This window comes from Hippopotamus amphibius, chromosome 15 (genome assembly GCF_030028045.1).
Source record: "Hippopotamus amphibius kiboko isolate mHipAmp2 chromosome 15, mHipAmp2.hap2, whole genome shotgun sequence".
Lineage (NCBI taxonomy): Eukaryota > Metazoa > Chordata > Mammalia > Artiodactyla > Hippopotamidae > Hippopotamus > Hippopotamus amphibius.
This window is the reverse complement of record NC_080200.1, coordinates 3,111,341-3,131,549: the sequence shown is the minus strand read 5'-3', so window position 1 is coordinate 3,131,549 and position 20,209 is coordinate 3,111,341. Positions and strand designations below refer to the sequence as shown.

Genomic DNA, 20,209 nt, shown 5'->3' with positions numbered 1-20,209 from the left:
CTGCCCCGACTTCCCAGGGTGGCCACCAGCTGCCCTCCCGCTCGTTCTGGGGGGGCCAGGGGAAGAAACCAGGGTCCGGCTCAGGGTCCTGCCCTCCTCCAGCCCCCTGGTCTCCCCCCGAGTGTGGCCATAACCCCAACAACTAGGGTTGTATATGTCACCTGGGTGCATGGGGCCGAGAGAGGGATGGCGGTGTGGGGTTCTGTGTGGGGCCACGCGGGGCCCAGAGTGTCTGCCTGTGTGTGAGGACCTGCAACCGTGGCTCGGGGTTTGTGGGTCTGGGGTGTGTGTGTGCATGTCTGCGCCCCTGTGGGGTGTGCACAGCAGCCCCGGGCTCTCCTGTGTGGGTTCCTGTGACTGTGTGCGACTCTGCACTTGTGTTGCAGTCTGTGGCGTATGCGTGACAGTTCTGTGTTTGTGTATGTGTGTGTGAGTATGTTGTGTACGTGTATCTGTTTGTGTAAGTATGTATTTTGAGAAATACCTGTGTGCAGACATGTATTTGTGGGTGTGTTTGCCTGGATGCGTGATAGATAAATGTCTGTTGTGTGTGCCCAAGTACTGGTTGTGCGTGTGTGTGATTACCCACTCACAGATGTGTTTGTGTTTGTCCGTTGCATGTGTAAGACCACATACAGACAATCGTGGTTGCCTGCCTCTGCATGTACGTGAGTATGTGTGATTGCATGTTTTTAAAAGTGTCCCTTGTGTACAGTGTTTGTTATCTGTATGTGATTGTGTTTGCACGTTTGTTCTGTGTTTGCATGTGTGTGAGACTTATGTGTATTAGTGTGGCTATCATGCAGCTGCAGCAGATGAGAGGCCCCGCCCCCGGTGGCCACGCCCCCTAGAAGCCCCACCCCTTTCCCTGCCCCCAGCTGGACCCACCTCCAGCAGAGACAGCCTGCTCTGCAAACTTTCCACCTCCCGTCCCAGACTCTCCTTCTCCTCCTGCTTCTCCGCCAGCAGCTGCTGTAGCTCTTGCACCTGCAGGGAGGGGGCGGGGGGCTCAGTGGGGCCTCCAGGAGAAAATACTGGGCAACTGGGGGGGTCCAGCTTCCCCCACTTTCCACCCTACCTGTCTCTCCAGGCTGTGGAGGGAGCTGGCCTCCGCCTCTGGCAGCTGACGGAAGAAGGGGACTGGGCTTGATCTCGGCTAGGGGGCCTCCTCAGCCCACCTCCTGTTCACCTCCACCCCAACTGCAGATGTCCTCTGGCGTACTTTGTGCCAGACCCCCTTTGGGGCCACTAATTTATTTATTTATTTGTTTGATTGGTTTTTTGACCGCCCCATGCAGCATGCAGGATCTTAGCTCTCTGACCAGGGATCGAACCCGTGCCCCTGCAGTGGAAGCACGGAGTCTTAACTACTGGACCACCAGAGAAGTCCCACCTAATTCTTTTATTTATTCATTCACTCATACTCAAATATTCATCCAACTAATAAATATTTATCAAGCATCTACTGTGAGCCAAGCACCATGAACCATGAGTGCCCTCGTGGGTTTAGTCAAATGGGTGAATATAAATAAAACATACGGTACATCCAGTACCAGTAAGTGCTTTGAATAAAAATAAAGGGACCTGGAAAGTCAGTTGGCGGGTGTAACGATTTAAATAAGTTGGGGGGGGGGGCTGTCTTTGAGAAAAGACCTGAAGGAGCTGAGGAAGAGAACCATAGGGGCATCTGGGAGAAGGTGTTTCAGGCAGAAGGCACAGTACGTGCAAAGGTCCTGGGGCAGGGCCATGCCTGGTGTGTTTGAGGACAGCGCAGATTGAGCGCAGATTGAGCGAGGGGGAGACAGAGAGGAGGGGAGGGAGGAGAGGTAGGGGAGCCTTCCCCCCAGAATGGTAACCCGCTCCAGGCTTAGTCCATCGCCTGCGTCTCCACTGCCCCTCACCTCCTGCTTCCTCCGTTCCTGGTGCTGTTCCAGGCCCCGGATCTTCTGCAGCAGGCGGCCCCTCTCCTGTCGCAGCCGCACGATCTCCTCATAGGCATCTTGATCATCCTGTCCCCCACCCCCCAGGGACCCACCACCTTTACATGAGGCCCAAGGATGGTACCCTCCCATACCTGAGCCAAAGCTTTCTAATTGTGCTTCCTGGAATCCCTCCATGCCTCCCCCCAAGGCCAAGGCATCTCTCACCGGCATTGGGATATTGGCGGGGGGCTGAGGTGCCTTCCGCTTCTTGGGGGCCCCTTGCTTTTCATGGCTGGACACAGAGTTCTGGGGGGAGGGGTAGAGGGGGTACATGGGGACAGGCCAGCCTCCCCCTCAAATAAACCAACACAGCCAGCCCACTGTCACCAGCCCCAACTCTGCCCTCACTTCCTGTGTGATCCTGAGTGAGTCCCTGCCTCTTGCTGGTCCTCACTTTTGCCAGCATAAAAGGGGGCAAGACCACATCCCCTGAGAGTTCCAGATCTTATGTTTTAGCCTCTGCCCCTCTCCATGCCCTGATACTTTCCCCAGCTAGACCCAGTTGTTTACAATCCTTTCCCTGTGCAGCTGACATGCTGTAGGACCGGGAGAGAGAAAGAGGCCAGACGCACCTCCTTTGCTGACTACCGCAGCCCTCACCAATCTCAGTCCCCTCTACCATCCCACCCTAGCCCCATGATTCGGCCCCGCCCCCCCCCCCCCAAAGTGTTCTCATTAAGTCCTGGGAGTTATACTGTGGGTGCTGCTGCCACTTGGTGGCAGCGTACACAGGAGGTAGCACTCTTCCCAAACAGGTCCTTCCAAGCATTAATCGTGAGTCAAGGGTCCATCTCTTCCTGCTCTTCCCAGGAGCTTGGGGCCAGGGGGAGGGTAGTGTGTGCACAGGGAAGGGGACTCATCACTGCTTAGGGATGCGTACCTGAGATGACGCCTCGCCTGGGTCATCCTCTGGGAGGGCAGGGGAGAGAGGGAAGCAGGGTCAGGCACTGTTCTAGGGGGTCCATGCCTAGCCCTGGGAAGGGCACTGGTGAGCTCAGGGGACTCGAGGGGGCTCCCGATTCCCCCCAGAATCAGGACTTTTAAGGTAGAAACCAACCATTTCAACAGAATGCTAACAGGAGGGGCCTTGAAACTCTCAAAAAGAGAGAACAGCGGCATCTCCAGGATGGGGGGCGTGGGAGTGCCAACTCTTAGGAAAGGTAAACGATCCAAGGATATGGATGACCCAGGAAAGCAGAGTTGACCCCTAGGCTGTTCTAAAACCTCTGGGGCTCCTTGACACTGTCCCGAGCAGTGTGAGGGAAGCAGTGAAACCTCCTAGAACACAAATAGGGATACCTTGAAACTAACCACAGTAGGGAGGGAGAGAAAGGGGTGACAAGAAACTACCTAGGAGATGGAGGAGGGTGCTTGACATTGTTTAGAGGTGGGGTTTGCATACCGCTAGGTGGTGAGGGGCGCTGGGCTGCCTCCTGCAGGAGGTGCAGGATGAGTTTGTCCCCTGCCAGGGCACCGTAGTGAGCAGCGTCCTGGCCCAGCGCATCAGTGATGCTAGGCTGGGCCCCGCCCTGCAGCAGCACCTCCACTGTTTCAGGGCTGCCTCCCTCACAGGCCAGCATCAGGGCCGTCCTGCCAGAAGAGGAGGCTACTGAGGGGGTGAGGACATTTTCAAACCGCCACACCCTCCTCAACACCCAGGCTGGGTAGGGGGAGGAAGACAACTAGATCCCACACCCAGAGAGGTTAAGAGACTTGCCCAAGATCACACAGCACACAATGGACTGGCTGAGAGGGGAGATGCTCACCTGCCCTGAAGGTCCTGGTCATTTGCAGCAGCCCCATGCTGCAGGAGGAGGCGGCACAGATCTGTGTGACACATCTGAGCTGCTATGATCAGAGGTGTTGTACCCAGCTGGGGGAGGGGGTTGGGAGAGGGATGAGACAGGGCATGAGAGACTGACTCTGGGAAGTGGGGAAGCCTGTGACAGCTCCCAAGCTTCACTCTAAATCGTCACACTTTTCAAATGGTGTCTGGGATGCTGCCACTTGGTGGCAGCATACCCTAAATGCAGTATCTTTCCCAGATACCAGAGACTCACCCGATCTCGAGGATTCAGATGTGCCTTGAAGGAGCAGAGCATTTCTGAGCAGGAGATGCAGCCGCCAGCCGCTGGAAAAAGAGAGAAGGGTAGGAAGGACAGGCTTTGCTATTTTCTGGGGGCCTTCTGCCTGAATGTGATTCTTATCCTTTATTTTATGAGAAACTCACACCTCCCCCAGAAGATCAATAACAAAGATATGACACCCATTTCACAGATGAGGAAACTGAGGCCCAGTCAGGCCCACAGTCACCCCGGGGGTCACAGACAGAGGTGCTCACAGGATGAGCACCCAGGTCTTCTAACTCCCAGCCCCAAGCTCATTCCACATTCCACTGTGGGTTCCTTTTAGGGTGGAAGTTGGGACTGATTTTCATGTTTATCCCCTTTTGATTCAACCAGCATTTATTGTGTACTGACTATATACCAAACTCTCATACAAAGAGTGTTAATGTTCTTGTGTTTGTTTTTGGCTGTGCCGCACTGCTTGTGGGATCTTAGTTCCCCAACCAGGGATCCAACCCGTGCCCCCTGCAGTGGAAGCTTGGAGTCTTAACCACTGGACCGCCAGGGAAGTCCCGAAGGAGGGTTAATGTTTACTAGAGAGATCAGACCTCCGCTGAGGTTGCACAGGCCTCTCAGGGTTTAATCTGAGTCCTGAGTTTTGATAGTGAAAGGGGGAAGGTAGAGTTCCAAGTTCCCTGCATGGGCATGGACCCTGAGGCGGGGAGGAGCTTGGAAGGACTTGGTCATCAAGGACAAGGTGTGTATGTCCAGAGCCTCAAAGAGAGAAGGGAGGGCTTTGTGCAAGGAAGTGTTGCTGGAAAAATCATCAACCTCTTGGACTTACTTCCCTGGCTAAGATCCCAGATGCCCCGCGGCATGGCCAAAAAGAAAAAATAAGGAAAAAAATCTTTAAAAAAAAAATCATCAAACTGTATATGTTTACTTGCTGTGTGCCCAAGGGCTTATGGGATTTTGTTTGCTGTTGCAATCCCATTGCTTAGAATCGAGCCTGGCACACAGCAGGTACTCAATAAGTATTCATCGAATGAAAAAAACCCACGGAGCTTCCATAACGTGAGCAAAGGCTTTACCACCGCTAGGTGGCAGCATACTCCAACTGCAGGGAACGTTTCAACAGTGAATAAAACTCTGAAGCAACTGTATTCTGTGCTCCCAAGAGGATGGATGTTTCTTGAGGCATCAAGTGAAAGCCATTCCCGAATGTCATGGGCATGGTGGACAGACGTTGAGCTGGGATCTGGCTCAAGAGGGTGGGTCCCTTTCCCATCCCTCTGGAAAGGAGTTTGGATTTGATGACTGTGAAGGCTGCCTGGACCTCTGGCCTCCCTGAGATTCCCTAGGAGTTCCTCGAAGCAAATTACTCTCTGGTCACCCTCTGATTATCCTCCCCCAGGCCTGGCATACAGTAGGGGCTCTGTGAGGGAGGAGGTGGAATGTCCTGGGCGAGTCCCCAGGGCCCCCAGATAGAATAATCCCCAAGCCTAGCACCCTCTGGGCCATGGTGGCCAGGGCCAGGCTGGTCTGCACCCACCTGCGTGATGCAGGGCGGTCCACCCACTGCTGTCCACAGTATCCACCACGCAGGATGCCTGGGGGGGGAGGGGTGGGTCACTGGAGGTGGAGCCACCCCTGTTCATTGCCTGATTTCTCTAGGAACTGCCCCTCCTTGGGCTGTGCTGTATTTCAGCCTCCCCGCTTCTCCCCTCCCGCCCACCTGCTCTGCGGAACCCACCTCCTCCTGGGCCCCCAAATGACTCTCTTGGCTTTTCGGAAAATTGGTGAGAAAGAGGGATTAGCTGAGAGCCCAGGGGCATCTGGGGGTTTGGGGAGTAGATGGGAGCCCTGAGAGCGGCTGTGGCTAAGAGAGTATCTAGGGTTTAGGGAGAAGCTGGGGCTCGGGAAAGAGCTGGTATTGGGGGTATTTTTTGGGTGTGGGAGGTAGCTGGATACTCAGGGAGTATCTGGCTGTCCAGGGAGTAGCTGGGGCTCAGGAGTAAAAGGGGCCAAGGAGTACCTAGGATTCCGGGGGTACCTGGGGGTTCAGTGCATTGCTGGAACTCAAGAGTAGTCAGGGCAAGGGAGTATCTCGGGTTGGGAAGTATCTGAGTCAAGAAAGGAAATGACCTGCAGCAGCTGCTTCAAGCACTGTGGGTGCCCATACTTGGCGGCCAGGTGGAGGGCATTGTAACCTGAAAGGGAGAGAGAATGTACTAGAGCGTCAGATACTCAGGGAACTTCCAGGTGCCCCCCAAACCTGTATCAACTACTTGTGATGACTCTGTCTAGCAAGTCCCCAAACCCAGGTACTTCTCTAAACTGTGCTACTCCCTAGGGCCAGAGACTCTCCAGACCCCAGCTAGTCTGTGTCTCAGACAATCTCATCCCAGCTACACTCTATATCCACCCACTCCTCATGCACTACTGTCCCCAGCTACTCCCCAGGTCACCAGCTACTCCCCCAGGTTGCCAGCTACTCCCCCAGGTCCCCAGCTACTCCCCCAGGTCCCCATCTACTCCCCAGGTCCCCAGGTGCTCCCCATGTCCCCAGCTACTCCCCAGGCCCCCAGCTGCTCCCCAGGTCCCCAGGTGCTCCCCAGGTCCCCAGCTACTCCCCATGTCCCCAGCTGCTCCCCAAGTCCCCAGCTACTTCCTTGGTCCCCAGCTACTCCCCAAGTGGCCAGCTACTCCCCAGGTCCCCAACTACTCCCAGGTCCCCAGCTGCTCCCCATGTCCCCAGCTACTCCCCATGTCCCCAGCTGCTCCCCAGGTCCCCAGCTACTCCCATGTCCCCAGCTTCTCCCCAAGTGGCCAGCTACTCCCCAGGTCCCCAGGTACTCCCCAGGTCCCCAGGTGCTCCCCAGGTCCCCAGCTACTCCCCAGGTCCCCAGCTGCTCCCCAGGTCCCCAGCTGCTCCCCAGGTCCCCAGCTATTCACCAGGTCCCCAGCTACTCTACAGAGTCAACTACACCAAAGTGGCAGCTATACACCTGTCTTTGATACTCTACAAATCCCCAGTACTCCATATGTCTGGTTCCTATAGCTGTTGCCCCAGAACTTCAGACGTGGCTATGCCCCATGCCTAGCTACTCCCGGAGTCCCAGCTACTCCCTTTGGCCACACCTTCTATCACAGCTGTCCCTCAGGGCCCTAGGTAAGTCATACACTGAGATTCTCCTTTTGTCTCAGCTACTCCCAGAGCTCCACTCCCAGAGCTCCAGCTACCTCTAAAGCCCAGCTACTCCATGTACTTCAGACACTCCCCTCCAAAACACTGTACTTGTTATTCTCATGCCCCCAGCTGCGCCTCTGTTTCCGCTACTTCCTCTGACTCGGCCACTACCTGAGTCCCAGCTCGCCCCCATCCACAAGTCGACTCATTCTGTTTGCTGCTCGCCACGGTCTCCATCCTTGGGTACCACAGCCTGACATGCCCCTGTGCCTCCTTGAGAGCACTGAGGGGAACCTCCCTTTTCAGCAGGACACTGAGGCCGGGAAGCAGGGCCTGGCTGGACCCTCAGGTTGGGCACCTAGTCTGAGTTCCTCCTCCCTCCCCCATGGCCCGGCGGGTAGTACCTGCCCCGTCCGTGCTCATGACGTTGGCGCCGTGTGCCAGCATCACCTCTAGACAGCTGGCTGCACCCCTCATGGCTGCCAGGTGGAATCTGCAGGCCAGAGGTCAGGGGTCAGCGGCAGGGTGGCCACCCCTCAGCCATCACACCCCGGGGACCTGGGCACTCACGCGGACTTGCCCTCGGGGTCCAGCTTCGTGGGCACCAGTCCCTTGCGGGCGATGAGGGAGGCCACCCGCGTGGCATCGTTGTTCTCCACGGCCTGCAGCAGCCGCTCGTCATTTTTGCCCCAGTCCTGGCTCTGTGAGGCACACCCAGGGGAACATGGGACTGGCAGCCACCGCCCCTCCCCGCTCCCCCAGCAGGGGCTCTGGGCTCTCACCGCCCGCCCTGGGCACTTGCCTGGCGCCTGCCTCTAGCTGCCGGCTTCGGGATGGGGCAGGGGCCGCAGGGCGGGCAGGAGCCAAGGTCAGTGGGGCTGAGCCGCAGCTGCCGGGGGAAGTGGTCCTTGGTGGGGGCCTGAGACAGCATCCCTCAAGCCTGGGTGCCCAGCATTCGCCCCCAGGACCATCATCCACCACTGCCACCACTGTACCATTAAACCATCGCCAGACCGGCCCCCAGCATCTTTCCAAAAAGTTGTCCCACAGCCCATCCCTTAAAGCTACCTTTCCAAAAGCACCTCACCATATGCCTTTCTGAACTACCCTCCAAAGTCTTCCCATAGGAACTCCTAAAATGGTGGCTTAAATGACCATCCTCTGCCAACTATCCTTCTTCGACTGCCCCTGTGGTGCCACAATTGTCCACCAAATGTCCCGAGCTCTGAAATGCATTCCAAAATGTCCTCCCCAAATTCCTGACACCTTCTCCAAAATCATCCCCTCAATAACCCTATCATCTGTCCCCAAAATGTCCTCCCCCAAAATCTTTCAGATGTCCTCCAAAATTGTTCTCCAAATGTCAATATCTTTTCCCAAAAAAGATCACCCAAAATAGCATCCAAATTGTTCCCCCTAATGATCCCATCCAAAACTGTTCCCCAAAACTGTCCCTCCAAATGCCTCTAAATTCTCCTAAGTGTCCCCATTTGTCCTCAAAACTGTCTCCCCATGTGTCTCCCCAAATGTCCCATCCGTTCCCCCAACCTCTGTCCGCTCCCCCCTCCCCCATCCTTCTCGGGTCTGGGGGCGGAGGGTCCAGGCTCTGCGCGGTCAGGAGGCGGGGAGGGGCGGGGAGGAGAGGGGAGGAAGGGCCCGCGCCCGCCCCCCTCCCGCGCCCCCTCCCCCGGCCCTACCGAGAAGGAGGCGGCGGCGCAAAGGCACAGCTGCTTCATGGCGTCCAGGGCGCCGGGCGGCCGAGCGGCCGGGCTCCGGGAGGCGACCCGGCCGGAGGGACCAGACGGGCCGGAGGGGCCGAAGGGAAGGGCCCGCGATGCCGGAGCTCGGCCGCCCGGCCCGCGCGGTCCCGCCAAGCCCGGCGCCGCCCCTCCCCGCGCGCCCCGCCTGCCGCCCCCCCTCCCGGCCCCTCCCCTACGGGTTGGGGGGCGGGTGCCAGGGAGGGGGTGCTGGGCTCTGGGGGAGGGGCACCGCCGTGGCCCGACCTGACCTTCTTGCCACCCGGTGGCTGAGGCAAAGGGGGCCAGGCTTCCAGGATGTCCATGGACCCGCCTTCGTGCGTCTCCGTCTCTCTGAGCTGGCCGGGGGGGGGGGGGGGGGGGGGGGGGGGGGGCGGGTGGATGGCGGGTGGTCTCAGGTCACTCCCGGCCTAGTCCCAATGCCGCTAGGCTATCCGGGCTCTCACTCACCCATTCGGTCACTCATTCATTCATTCCGTACTCCGCCAGTGGGGCTCTGCGGTCTGAATCTGAATTCAGGGCACCACCCCCCCACACCCTCATTTACCACCTATAAGATGGGCCAAGATACTTACCTGCTTTGGACTTCACTTTCCTCATCCGGGAAATGGGTTTCATATTAAACAGTACCTATTGCAGAGGGTTACTGGGAGGACTACATGAGATGCTATACATGGTGCCTGGCACACAGAAAGGGCGCCACAAACATGGATTCGTTCATCAAAGAAAGATGCGGTTGGACTGCGTGCATACCTAATACTGAATCCTGGGGACGCAGGATGTAGTAAGTACTCAATTAAACCACTGAAAGGCAGAGAGGACACAGCCTTTGGCTCTAACTCCAAGGGGCTGGGAGGGTCTGTGCTCTGCTGGTTTTCTCAGACTGGGAGCCCCTTGAGAGCAGGGTCCCACTGAGGCCTCCCTGGCAGAGGGCCTAGGCCCCACGGTTGGGTGGGGCAGTTGACGACTGTTTGCTCTGTTAATGCGTGAGTCACAAGGCCAAGGCTTCTGAGCCTTAGGTAATTCATTCATTCCGCAGTCCATTCCGTGCTACAGGGTGCCTGGCACTGCACTGGGCGTTGGGACTCAGTGGTGACAAAGACAGATGTCCCTGCTGTCACTGAGGTCCCTGGGGAGACAGACACACCCATAGATTTATGAGCCAAGGTGATCAGGGCTATTAGGAGGAAAGCTCAGGTGAGCCGGGAGCTCAGGGAGGACTCTTGACGTCATCTGGGGAGTCAGGGAGGGCGTCCTGGAAGAAAGGACATCTGAGCTGAAACTAGAAGAACAGGCAGGAGTTGGGGAGTGGCAGGATTGGGAGAGATCATGAAATAAATTCCTCTACTGGACCAGCATGGTAGCCTCTGCCCTGGTCCAGGACCTGGGTGTGGGTGTGGGGGCAGAGGGACATACTTAAGGGTGGGGCAGAGGAGATGCTGGCACAGCAGCTGGAGGAGGGGGTCCTGGGAAGGCAGCAGAAACCAGGAGTGTAGGGTGTCAGGACAGCCACAAACTGTTCGAAAAGGCAGGACAGTCCACTGTGTTGTGGCTATAAATTTGAGGAGGGGCCGGGAGAAGAAGGAAGATGGGAATTACAGGGGACAGAAGGGATGCATGAGGAGACAGGCCTTCAGGAACCCAAATTTAAAAGCAATGACTGCCGACAGGCACTGGGGCTTTGAACCCGGATTGGCCATTGTATACCTGCTGTGTGACCTGGGGCTAGCCACTCTCCCTCTCTGGGCCTCTCTTCTTTAACAATGGGATAGATAATGGAATAGACACCATAGAGCCTGGTTCCTCTACCCAGAGGCACTGCTGGCACTTGGGACCTGGTCATTCCCTGGGGTGGGGCCGTCCTGGACTCTGTGCGGTGTGACGCAGCATCCCTGGTCCAGGACACCCCACCCTCCCTCCCCAGTGTGACAACTATAGATGCCCGGGCATCACCCAGCATCCCTGGGGACAGGATCACCGCTGTTGTCCATGATCATTCTTCGACACCTTTAGGCGGGTGGAGGGAGAGGTGGGAGCAGGTACAGGGATAGTCTGTGGTAAGCAGTTTGGGGAGCTGGAGGGAGGGTGTTGACGGCGCCTCTCTCCTCTTACACTCAGAGGAGGGGTGACCCTCTCGGGCTTGTCCAGAGAGGAGACTGAAATGGATCTCCTAGCTCAGGCCTCGGATTTCCAACAGCCCTCGGCCTGTCCTTCTGGATGCTACCCAGGCTTAGAAGCCCCCCACAGTGGCCCAAGGGCACGGCCATCCCCTCAGGGGTTTAGGCCAAGTCTCGGCATCACGTGACTCCCCTCTCTCACCCTTCACACAATCCTGCAGCCAACCCCATCGGCCGTAAACTACATCCGGGGATCCCTTCTCACCCGTGGTCCAGCCCCATCCCAGCTGCATCTGGGGGTCACCTCCTCCCAGGCCTCCCTGCTTCTGTTCCCCTCCCTGGTCCACCAGCTTCCTAAAGCCTGCATCAGAGCATCTCTCTCGTCTGCTCAGAAGCCTCCAGCGACCTCACTCGGCATCAAATGCAAACTGCTCATAGAGCCTAGGAGGTTCTATGGCAAAGGATCGAACGGCCACCAGGGTCCTCCAGGCAAATCCCACCCCCCCACCCCCACCACCTGGTTTAGCTCAGCTCAAGAGCTAAGAATGGTTTTTTCATTTACAAGTGGTCGGGGGGAAAAATTCTAAGTAAGAGTAATACTTCGTGACACATGAACAGTATATGAAATTCACATTTTGGAGTCCATAAAACAAGTTTTATTGGGATGGAGCTATGGCCATGCATTTCAAACAGCCTATGAGAATTCCCCGGTGGTCCTATGGTTAGGACTCCACACTTTCACTGCTGAGGGTCTGGGTTCAATCCCTGATCTGGGGAACTTAGATCCCACAAGCCATACGGCATGACCAAAAAAAGAAAAAAGAAAAAAAAAATCTACTGTCTGGCCCTTTACAGGAAAAATGTGCCCACTTTTGCTCTAAACAATCCTCCTCGTCAACTCTCTGAGTTCATCTCCCCCTAGTTTTCCTCAGGTCCAGGGCATCCTGCCGCAGTGGCCTCCTTTCTGGGCCTCAGACAGCTCTCCCACCTCCGGCCCTCTGCCCTTGCTGTGTCCTCCATCTGCAACGCCTGCCCTCCTCCACCACCCACAAGGCTGATTCCTTTACTGTCTTTTGCACTGAAAGACGCCTCTTCAGAGAGCCCTTCTCTGATCCCTCCTTGTCACCCTGACCTCTTAGTGGGGGTTATTTTTCCTTCATTGTCCTTACCACCCCCTGACGTCATCCTGTGTACCTTTCTGAAAATATTCTTTCCTCTTGATCTCGCCACAGAATGTCACCTCTGCACAGGCAGGAATTTTTGTCCCCTTTAGTCACTGCTGCTAGATCCCCAGCAGGTACCAGGTATAGATTTTGCAGGACGTGGTGCAAAATGAAATCACAGGGCCCCTTCAAGACAGGGAGAAATTAGTATGAAACTAAACACGGAATAGAGACACAGATGCAGAGGACAAACATGTGGACACCAAGTGGGGAAAGCGGGGAGGGTTGGGGGGGAATGAACTGGGAGACTGGGATACCAAATTGTACACTCTAAATACATGCCGTTTACTGTATGTTAACTGTACCTCAATAAAAGTTCTTAAAAAAAAAAAACAGAAAAAGAAACTAAACACGGGGCCCTTCTGAGTGTGTGTGTGGGGTGTGGTCTGTGAAGGCAGCCCTGGTCTCTAGCCCACAGTAGGCGCTCAATAAATGTTTGTTGAATGAATTAAAGAAACAGTGACTCTCATTTAAAATAGGGTCACATTGGGACTTTCCTGGTAGCGCAGTGGATAAGATGCCGTGCTCCCAATGTAGGGGGCTGGGGTTCAATCCCTGGTCAGGGAACTGGATCCTACATGCATGCTGCAACTAAGCGTTCACATGCCACAACTAAGAGCTCGTGTACTGCAACTAAGAGTTTGCATGTCGCAACTAAGGAGCCCACCTGCCACAACTAAGACACAGTGAAACCAAATAAATAAATATTAAAAAAAAAAACTTTTAAAAAAATAAAATAAAGTAAGGTCATGTATCTAATACATATCTATACATACATTTGTTCATTTCAAAAGTATTTTTCAGGGCATCTTAATAATAAACTACAAGCTACAAAATTCAGTCAATCCCCTAGTGCCTGTGTTGTTCCAGTATCAATAAACTACTTTATTAAAATTGAAAACAAAAAGAAAAAAGAAAAAGAAATAGTGACTCTGGGAATAAAAGTGAGGGAGAGACAGACAGCTTTTCCAAAAAGTGTTGAGGCACCAGGAGTCCATCTCTAAAATTTTCTACAAATCCGCAATCTTCCTCCTTGTGGGATTTTTCTAAAGCCTGAAATACGGGCAGGAGGTCAGTGGGAATCCAAAGACTAGGCTCCCAGCTCCAGTTAACTTCTATCCTTTTTTTTTTTTTTTTTTTGGCTGGATTACGAGTGGCATGTGGGATCTTAGTTCCCTGACTAGGGATCGAACCTGTGCCCCCTGCACTGGGAGTGCGGGGTCTTAACCACTGGACCACCACGGAAGCCCGTCCCATCTTATGGATGGAAAATCTGAGGCCCAGAGAGGGTGCGAGAAGGCTCAGAGCAAGTAGGGCACTCTGCCGGGGTCTGGCAGAGCAGAATGTACCATGAGAGGAGCAGAAAGAAGTGGGGAGGGAGGGAGTGGTGGCTGGGCTGTGTGCTGAGAAGGGAAAACGGAAGGTCCCGAGAGATGGAGAGGAGGAGGAGGCGGACCACTGCGGTCACGGGTGTTTGCTTTCTTCCCTCGGGGCAGCCGAACAAAAGCTGAACCTGACTCCTGCTGCCCGCAGAGAAACTGGAGCCTGGCAGGTGGAAGGACTGATGGGGGCGGGAGGCGGTGGGTGGGGGGGATGGAGGACCAGTTCTCTCCTTTCTCCCCCAGGCCTCCCATCTGCCGGGCCCGCCCCAACCCTGGCAGGCTCTACTTGCTGCCCCCACCCTCCCTGACACGCCCAGAGACCCTCACACCCAGGCTGAGGTTTTAACACCCATCTGTCCCTGCCCGCCCGCTCCCCTCCCCCTGCATCTTGACTGCACCTATCAAAACACACCCATGTCCCAAATTAGGTGCCCTTTTTTTTTTTTTTTTTTTTTGGCGGCACAAACTTTTTGAAGCATTTGATTTCAATAGAACTCTGCTTTTGAAATTCAACAATCGTATGGTTTGGTTACCAGTGGCTACAACTTCTCCGGAATTCTTCGGGGGAAATGTGAACACTCTCACTAGGAATCGATTCCAAAGGGGATGAAAATTTTAGGAGCATTCCACAATAGATGAAGCTGACCCCATGCCACATCTTGTAGGCATCAGCAAGCCATTTATTCCTTGCTCAGGGGCTCAAGGGCTCCCGCTCCGGCTCTCTGTCTCTATTTCTCCCCCTCCCCCTTCTCCGTTCAATAAATGCACTTTCCCCACAACCAAGGCCCAATCCTGTTCCTAGTAACACAGCCCAGGGAGAAGGCACACATCTCACTTCCTAGCTGTGTGACCTTGGGCAAGTTCCTTAACCTCTCTGGGCATCCATTACTCATTTATAAAGTGGAGATAATAAAAGCTCCCACCCCATCTGATTGTTATGAGGGTTAAACGAGCTGACATCTGTAAAGCGCACGGAAAGCTCCTTACAGTGTTTGAAAATAAATAAAAATGAAAAGGGGGTGAAAAAAAAATGAATTCAATGACATTATACTTTAAACATTAAAAATAAATACAATAAAAGGAATGTTACAACTGACAAATAATAAAAATACATTTAAAAGTCAACTGGGGGGGGGGCAGAAATTCCCTGGCAGTCCAGTGGTTAGGACTCTGCACTTCCACCTGCAGGAGGCACAGGTTTAATCCCTGGTCAGGGAACTGAGATCCTGCAAGCAGCACAGCACACCAAAACAAACGAATAAAATAAAAATCAGTTGGGAAAGCTGTGGAAGGCCAGAGAACAGTGGAGATATACCCAAAGTCACCAACTTACTCAGGGGCAGAGGAAGGATTCAAACCCAGAGCCGCCTGACTTTAAAACCAGGCTCCGGACCGCGCTTCCACTGCTGGGGGCGCAAGTTCCATCCCTGGATGGGGAAATAAGATCCCACGTGCTGCACAACACAGCCAGAACTCTTGTTTTGATTTAAAAAGAAAACCAGGTTTGTTCCCCTGCCCCGTGTTTTTGACATTCAAGGACTCCTCAGGTCAGACCCTTCCTGGCCTCAGCTCCCCCTCACATTCTCTGCTCCAGCCAAAAGAACTTCTTCATCATCCCATTATGCCCCCGTATCAACCAGGCTCGGCCCAGCCTCTAGACCTTTACCCACACAGGCCCCCGTCCCCCTCCCTGTGTGCCTTCACTTGTCTAAATCTTCCCTGTCCTTCCAGGCTCCACTCCAGAACCGCCTCCTCCAGGTAGCCTCCCTGATTGCCTTGGGCCACACCTGCTGGATGGGGAGGCCCTGTCATGGGAGAAAGATCAAGGGCTCTGAAGTCAGACACGTGTGCAATTGAATCTCCCTGTTGCCATTTTGCTCTGTGACCAGGAGAGGTGAGTTAACCTCTCTGGACTCTGGTTTCTTTGTGCTGTAATTGGGAAGTCTAGCCTGACAGAGGCCAGGGCTCAGAAAAGTTCGCCGCCTGACTCTACATGTGAATCCTCACTTAGCTTTGGCCACTCTGTGCCCTGGACCAGCCTGCACACAGGCAGGGACTGGGGTGGGGGTGGGGGAAGGCAGATAGAAGGGAGTGGGGAATGAATAAGGAAGAAGCAGTCTCTGGAAGCCCATGATATACCTGCAAGGGAAGCCAGCTGGATCCTGCCTCAGGGCCTTTGCACTGGCTGTTCCCTCTGCCTGGAATGCAATTCCTACAAATACACATACAATTTCCTCCTCCTTTCCCTTATGATCTTTGCTCTAATATCAGGTTTTTGGTGAGGCCTTTCCTGACAACCCGCTTTAAAATTGCAACCATCTCCCTTGCAAGGTACTTCAAATTTCCTTTCCATGCTTTCTTTGTTTCCCTGGTTCAAGATATGCCTTTTGATTTATTTATCTTGTTTAGTACCCATCTCCCTGACACGGCTGTCAGTTTCACGAGGGCAGGGATTTCTGTCTTCCCTGTTCACTGCTGTTTCCTTTGTGCCTAGAACAGTGCCCGGTACAAATATTTGCTGAATAAATACTCAACAGCAAGAAATCAGTGTCCCCAAGAAAGTGAGGCCCCAGAAAAGCAAGTGGTCACTGTAGTTGGGAATAGAGATCTTCCGGAAGAAATGTTCTTGGAGCCAAATTATGAGGGATGGGGAGGATCTGATGGGCAGGAGTACAGGGAAGGGCATTCCAGGTGGAGGGAACAGCCTGGGCAAAGGGATGGTGGCTGGAAAGCTTGTACAGGAAGCAGTGTGGCGATCAGGGCAGCAGGGGGCAGTAGAGAGGAAAGGGAGGGGAGGTGGCCAGAGGCTAAAAGGGTAAACTTGAACCCGTGGATGGTGGGGAACCATGGAAGAGTTTTGAACGGGAAGGGCTTGATCATATGGGAGCTGCCAAAAGAATCTCATGAAGAACAGAGGACAATGGTCCAAAGGTCCAGTGGATCTTCAGCCAGGTCCTGGAGGACAGGAGCTTGAAGCTGGGGGACATCGGGCATATCAGTGGCCTCAGACTCACCTCTGTCTTCTTAAATCGTGCCCGGAGGGTCTTCATGGCCTGTGTCTGATGTTTCTCCTCTTCCCAGGCCACCTACGGAAGGCCAGGAGGTGAGGGACATCAGTCCTGGTGGACAGGAGGGTCGTCTGCCTCCCACTCCTCAAAAGTACCACTTCCCTCTCAGGCATCCCAGCCCCTAGAGTAGGACATGGGCCTATCCCATCTTCTAACTGCTGTGTGTCCTTCAGCAGATCATTTGCCCTTTCTGAGTTTCCCATCCCTCTTCCTTAAAATGCAGGAGACAATCCCCCTTGACCAACCCGTGGACAGTTTCCCATGAGATCCCTAGCATAGAGCCCAGCAAACAGTAGTTGCTCAATAAATGCATCCCATCAGTATACCCTGTTGCCCAAGTAGATCAAGCTTTTTCTGGACTCCAAGCTTTCACCTGTGCAGTTATTTCTGCTTAGGATGCCTTTCCGCATCCCCCCTCTCTGGTGAACTTCTATTCATCCATCACAACCCAGTTCCAAAATCCCATGGTGTTCCGATCAGCTTTGCCTCTTGCTAGTAGGCAGAACTCTAACTCCCTAAATTGGGTTCCGCCAGCTCTTCCTCTGCCCCACCCCTGGCTCCAGAGGCTGGAAGTGTCTGGACTGGTTCTGTTCTCCTGAATAGTTCAGGGTTCCTGGGGGCCCAAGCCCAGAGCTGAGGCCTCTTAGCACAGAGAGAACATCCTTGCAGCTAAGTCCCCTTACACCAACCTGTCTCCTGTGTGAGTAAGAGCAAGGTGGGCGGAGGTCTGGGCTGACAGCTGCGTGCGTGTGTGCACATGTGAGCACGAGATATGCATGTTAATGCACGTCTGTCCAGCTCAGCCTGTTCTGTGTTTTGTGCATGTGCAGGTATAGAGGTCACACAGGGATCTCAAGGGGGCATTTTGCCAGGTGTCTGGCCAGGAATCCCTTCCTATGTCGGGTGGGCTTTCTGTTAAGACATAGTCTTCATCTGTCCTTTCACCTGCCCACCTGCCCATGAACTCTCCAAACCATCCTTCCACCCATCCACTCACCTGTGCGTCCATCCTCCCACCCAAGCACTTCTACATCCACCCACTGTCCACCCAACTCACGTTCTCACAGTTCTGCACGTATCTTTCAACGGTGCTTCATCCACCACTTAGCCACCACTGATCCATCCACCCACCATCACTCACCCATTCATTCACCCATTCAACCACCCACTGGCCACCACCCACCCACTCATCCACCCACGTCATCTTCTCATGGCTCTCCATGCACCTTTCAACCATGCTTCATCCACCACCCACCCACCCACAATCCACCCGCTCATCCACCCATCCACTCACCTATCCATCCACCCATCCATCCATCCACCCACCCACCCACCCATCAGCCACCACCCATCCACCCACCATCTACCCACCCTTCCATCCAACACCCACCCATCCACCTGCCCATCCACCCACCATCCACTCATCCATTCATTCATCCATCCAACCACTTACTGGCCACCACCCATCCACTCATCCACCCAAGTCATCTTCTCATGGCTCTCCATATACCCCTCAACCATGCTTCATCCACCAACCACCCACCATCTCATCCACCCACCCAACCACTCATCCAACCACCTATCCACCTCCACTATCCACCCATCCATCCACCTATGCACTCACCCGTACATCCAACACCCACCTACCCATCTACCTATCCATCCAACCTTTGTCCACCATCCACTGACCTATCTACTTACCATGCATCCATCCAAAACCCACCCACCCATCATCCCTCCACTTATTCATCCACCTTCCTATCCACTACTGCCATCCATTCACTCATCCCTTCAATTTACCCCATTCAATCAATGTACCCATTCACTTACCACCCACCCCACCCTTTTTCTTTACTCCTGTTTAAGGGACTCAATCACACCCAGGGCAGGGTGTAATTAACACCCAAGAGAGGAGTCCACAGGTTGCCTGGGCAGGAGGGAATCCACAAGCTTGGGGAGGGGAAAGGACCCTCATCTAGGGAGCTGCTTCCTGGAAGAAGTGACCATATATTAACAGAGCCTGATGGCTGGGCAGGATATTGAGCTCCAGCAGCAGGAAAAGGGTGTACGCAGCCTAGACAGAGCAAAGGCTGGGAAGTGGGAGGTGCACACATGAATGTGTGTGTGTCAAGGTGCCTGGGTGCCTTTGCATGGCTGGGACACACACCAGCTTTTCCTTTCTCCCACATGCCAGGGCTCAGAGGCAAGGAGCCTGAGGCCCTAAGGGGAACCTCCATCCCAGGCCTCCCTCACCTCCTTCCCCTCCTACCTCCTGCAGCTCCAGTGACTCCAGCACTAGGCCGCCGTGTCCACTGCAGGCTCTGGTTACCTGCTTGCAGCTGGGCCACCAGCTCGCACCAGCAGCTCCCAGCTCTCAGCTCTGACACCTGATCAGCTCTGAGCGGGCAGCAGCCCCAGGGGGCCGGGGATGAGCAGAGGGAGGAGACAGGCTGGCAGCGGGGCTGTCTGTTGGCCAAGGGGCTCTGGAGGGAAGACACCGATGTTCTTCCCTAATATCGCTGGACCGATTTCAGTTTCTAAAATGAGCCTCTTTTTTCTTTTCTTCCCAGCTTTTGTACTTGCGGTAGCTTTTCCAGGAGCCCTCTTTATGTACCTCCTGTCACCCCCAACTGGCTGATTCTTCCCCACCTCACTGGTACTCATTGTTCAGCTCTTTGTTGCAACATCCCCTCCTCCAGGAAGCCTTCCTGGTTGCCCCCAGGCTGGGTCAGGCGCCTCTTCTGAGCCCCTTCACTGCCCAGTGCCCTCATTACACCTCAGTCACACTTAGTCACCATTCCCCGGTCACAGGGTGCTGCCTGTGTTCTCTAGCACACAGTAGGTGCTCAATACGGTTCTTAAATGAGTCCTCAAGGTCTCCCGCCGCAATGACCGTGAGCAGTTTCTCCAGCCTCTTGGTGCAGTCAGGACCAGTCCTGCTGAGTGGTAACCATCCACCTGGATAATCTTCAGATGACTCAGAGTGGCGTCTGTGACCCTCCCTAGTGAGGCCCCAAATTGCCACGTTTCTGCCCCCCCCGGCCCCCCCACCCCGCACACATTCACAGGTACCCTGCATTTGTAAATTCAGAAACTTCTGAAATGTGCAGGGGAAAGAACCTTGGATTGGAAGCCTGAGTCCTGGGTCCCTTCTCTCAGGCTCTGTCGGGGCGGGGGTGGGGGCAGCATCAGTTTCCTTATTTGTAAAAAAGGGGAAAGAGGGAGCCGATCGTTTGCGCCCCTCACTTTAGAGGTCACTGGAGAACTCTCACGTGGCTAGTCCCCTAGTTTCCAGCCTGGGTCACTGGACAGCCCTTCTCCTGCCTCCCCCGACATCCCCAGCACAGGGGGAAGCGGGCTGCTCTTTGCCAGCAGGTAATATGGCGACTGCGGCGTCAGCGCGAGGCGCATGCGCCTTGGGAGG

General features: G+C 54.7%; 1 protein-coding gene across 1 annotated transcript in view; it reads right to left on the bottom strand.

The window, feature by feature from the left end:
• Positions 1-20,128, bottom strand: part of ANKRD24 (ankyrin repeat domain 24) — a 26,025-nt gene extending 5,897 nt beyond the window's left edge. The window contains 17 exon segments of the mRNA XM_057710024.1: positions 11-46; positions 889-987; positions 1,079-1,123; positions 1,902-2,009; positions 2,148-2,228; positions 2,863-2,891; positions 3,385-3,572; positions 3,749-3,855; positions 4,043-4,113; positions 5,601-5,658; positions 6,194-6,258; positions 7,643-7,731; positions 7,809-7,939; positions 8,041-8,127; positions 16,732-16,803; positions 19,055-19,268; positions 19,435-20,128. Coding sequence (XP_057566007.1) covers positions 11-46; positions 889-987; positions 1,079-1,123; positions 1,902-2,009; positions 2,148-2,228; positions 2,863-2,891; positions 3,385-3,572; positions 3,749-3,855; positions 4,043-4,113; positions 5,601-5,658; positions 6,194-6,258; positions 7,643-7,731; positions 7,809-7,939; positions 8,041-8,127; positions 16,732-16,803; positions 19,055-19,268; positions 19,435-19,556 — 1,602 coding nt within the window. The 5' untranslated portion in view covers positions 19,557-20,128.
• Positions 20,129-20,209: the final 81 nt, after the last annotated feature.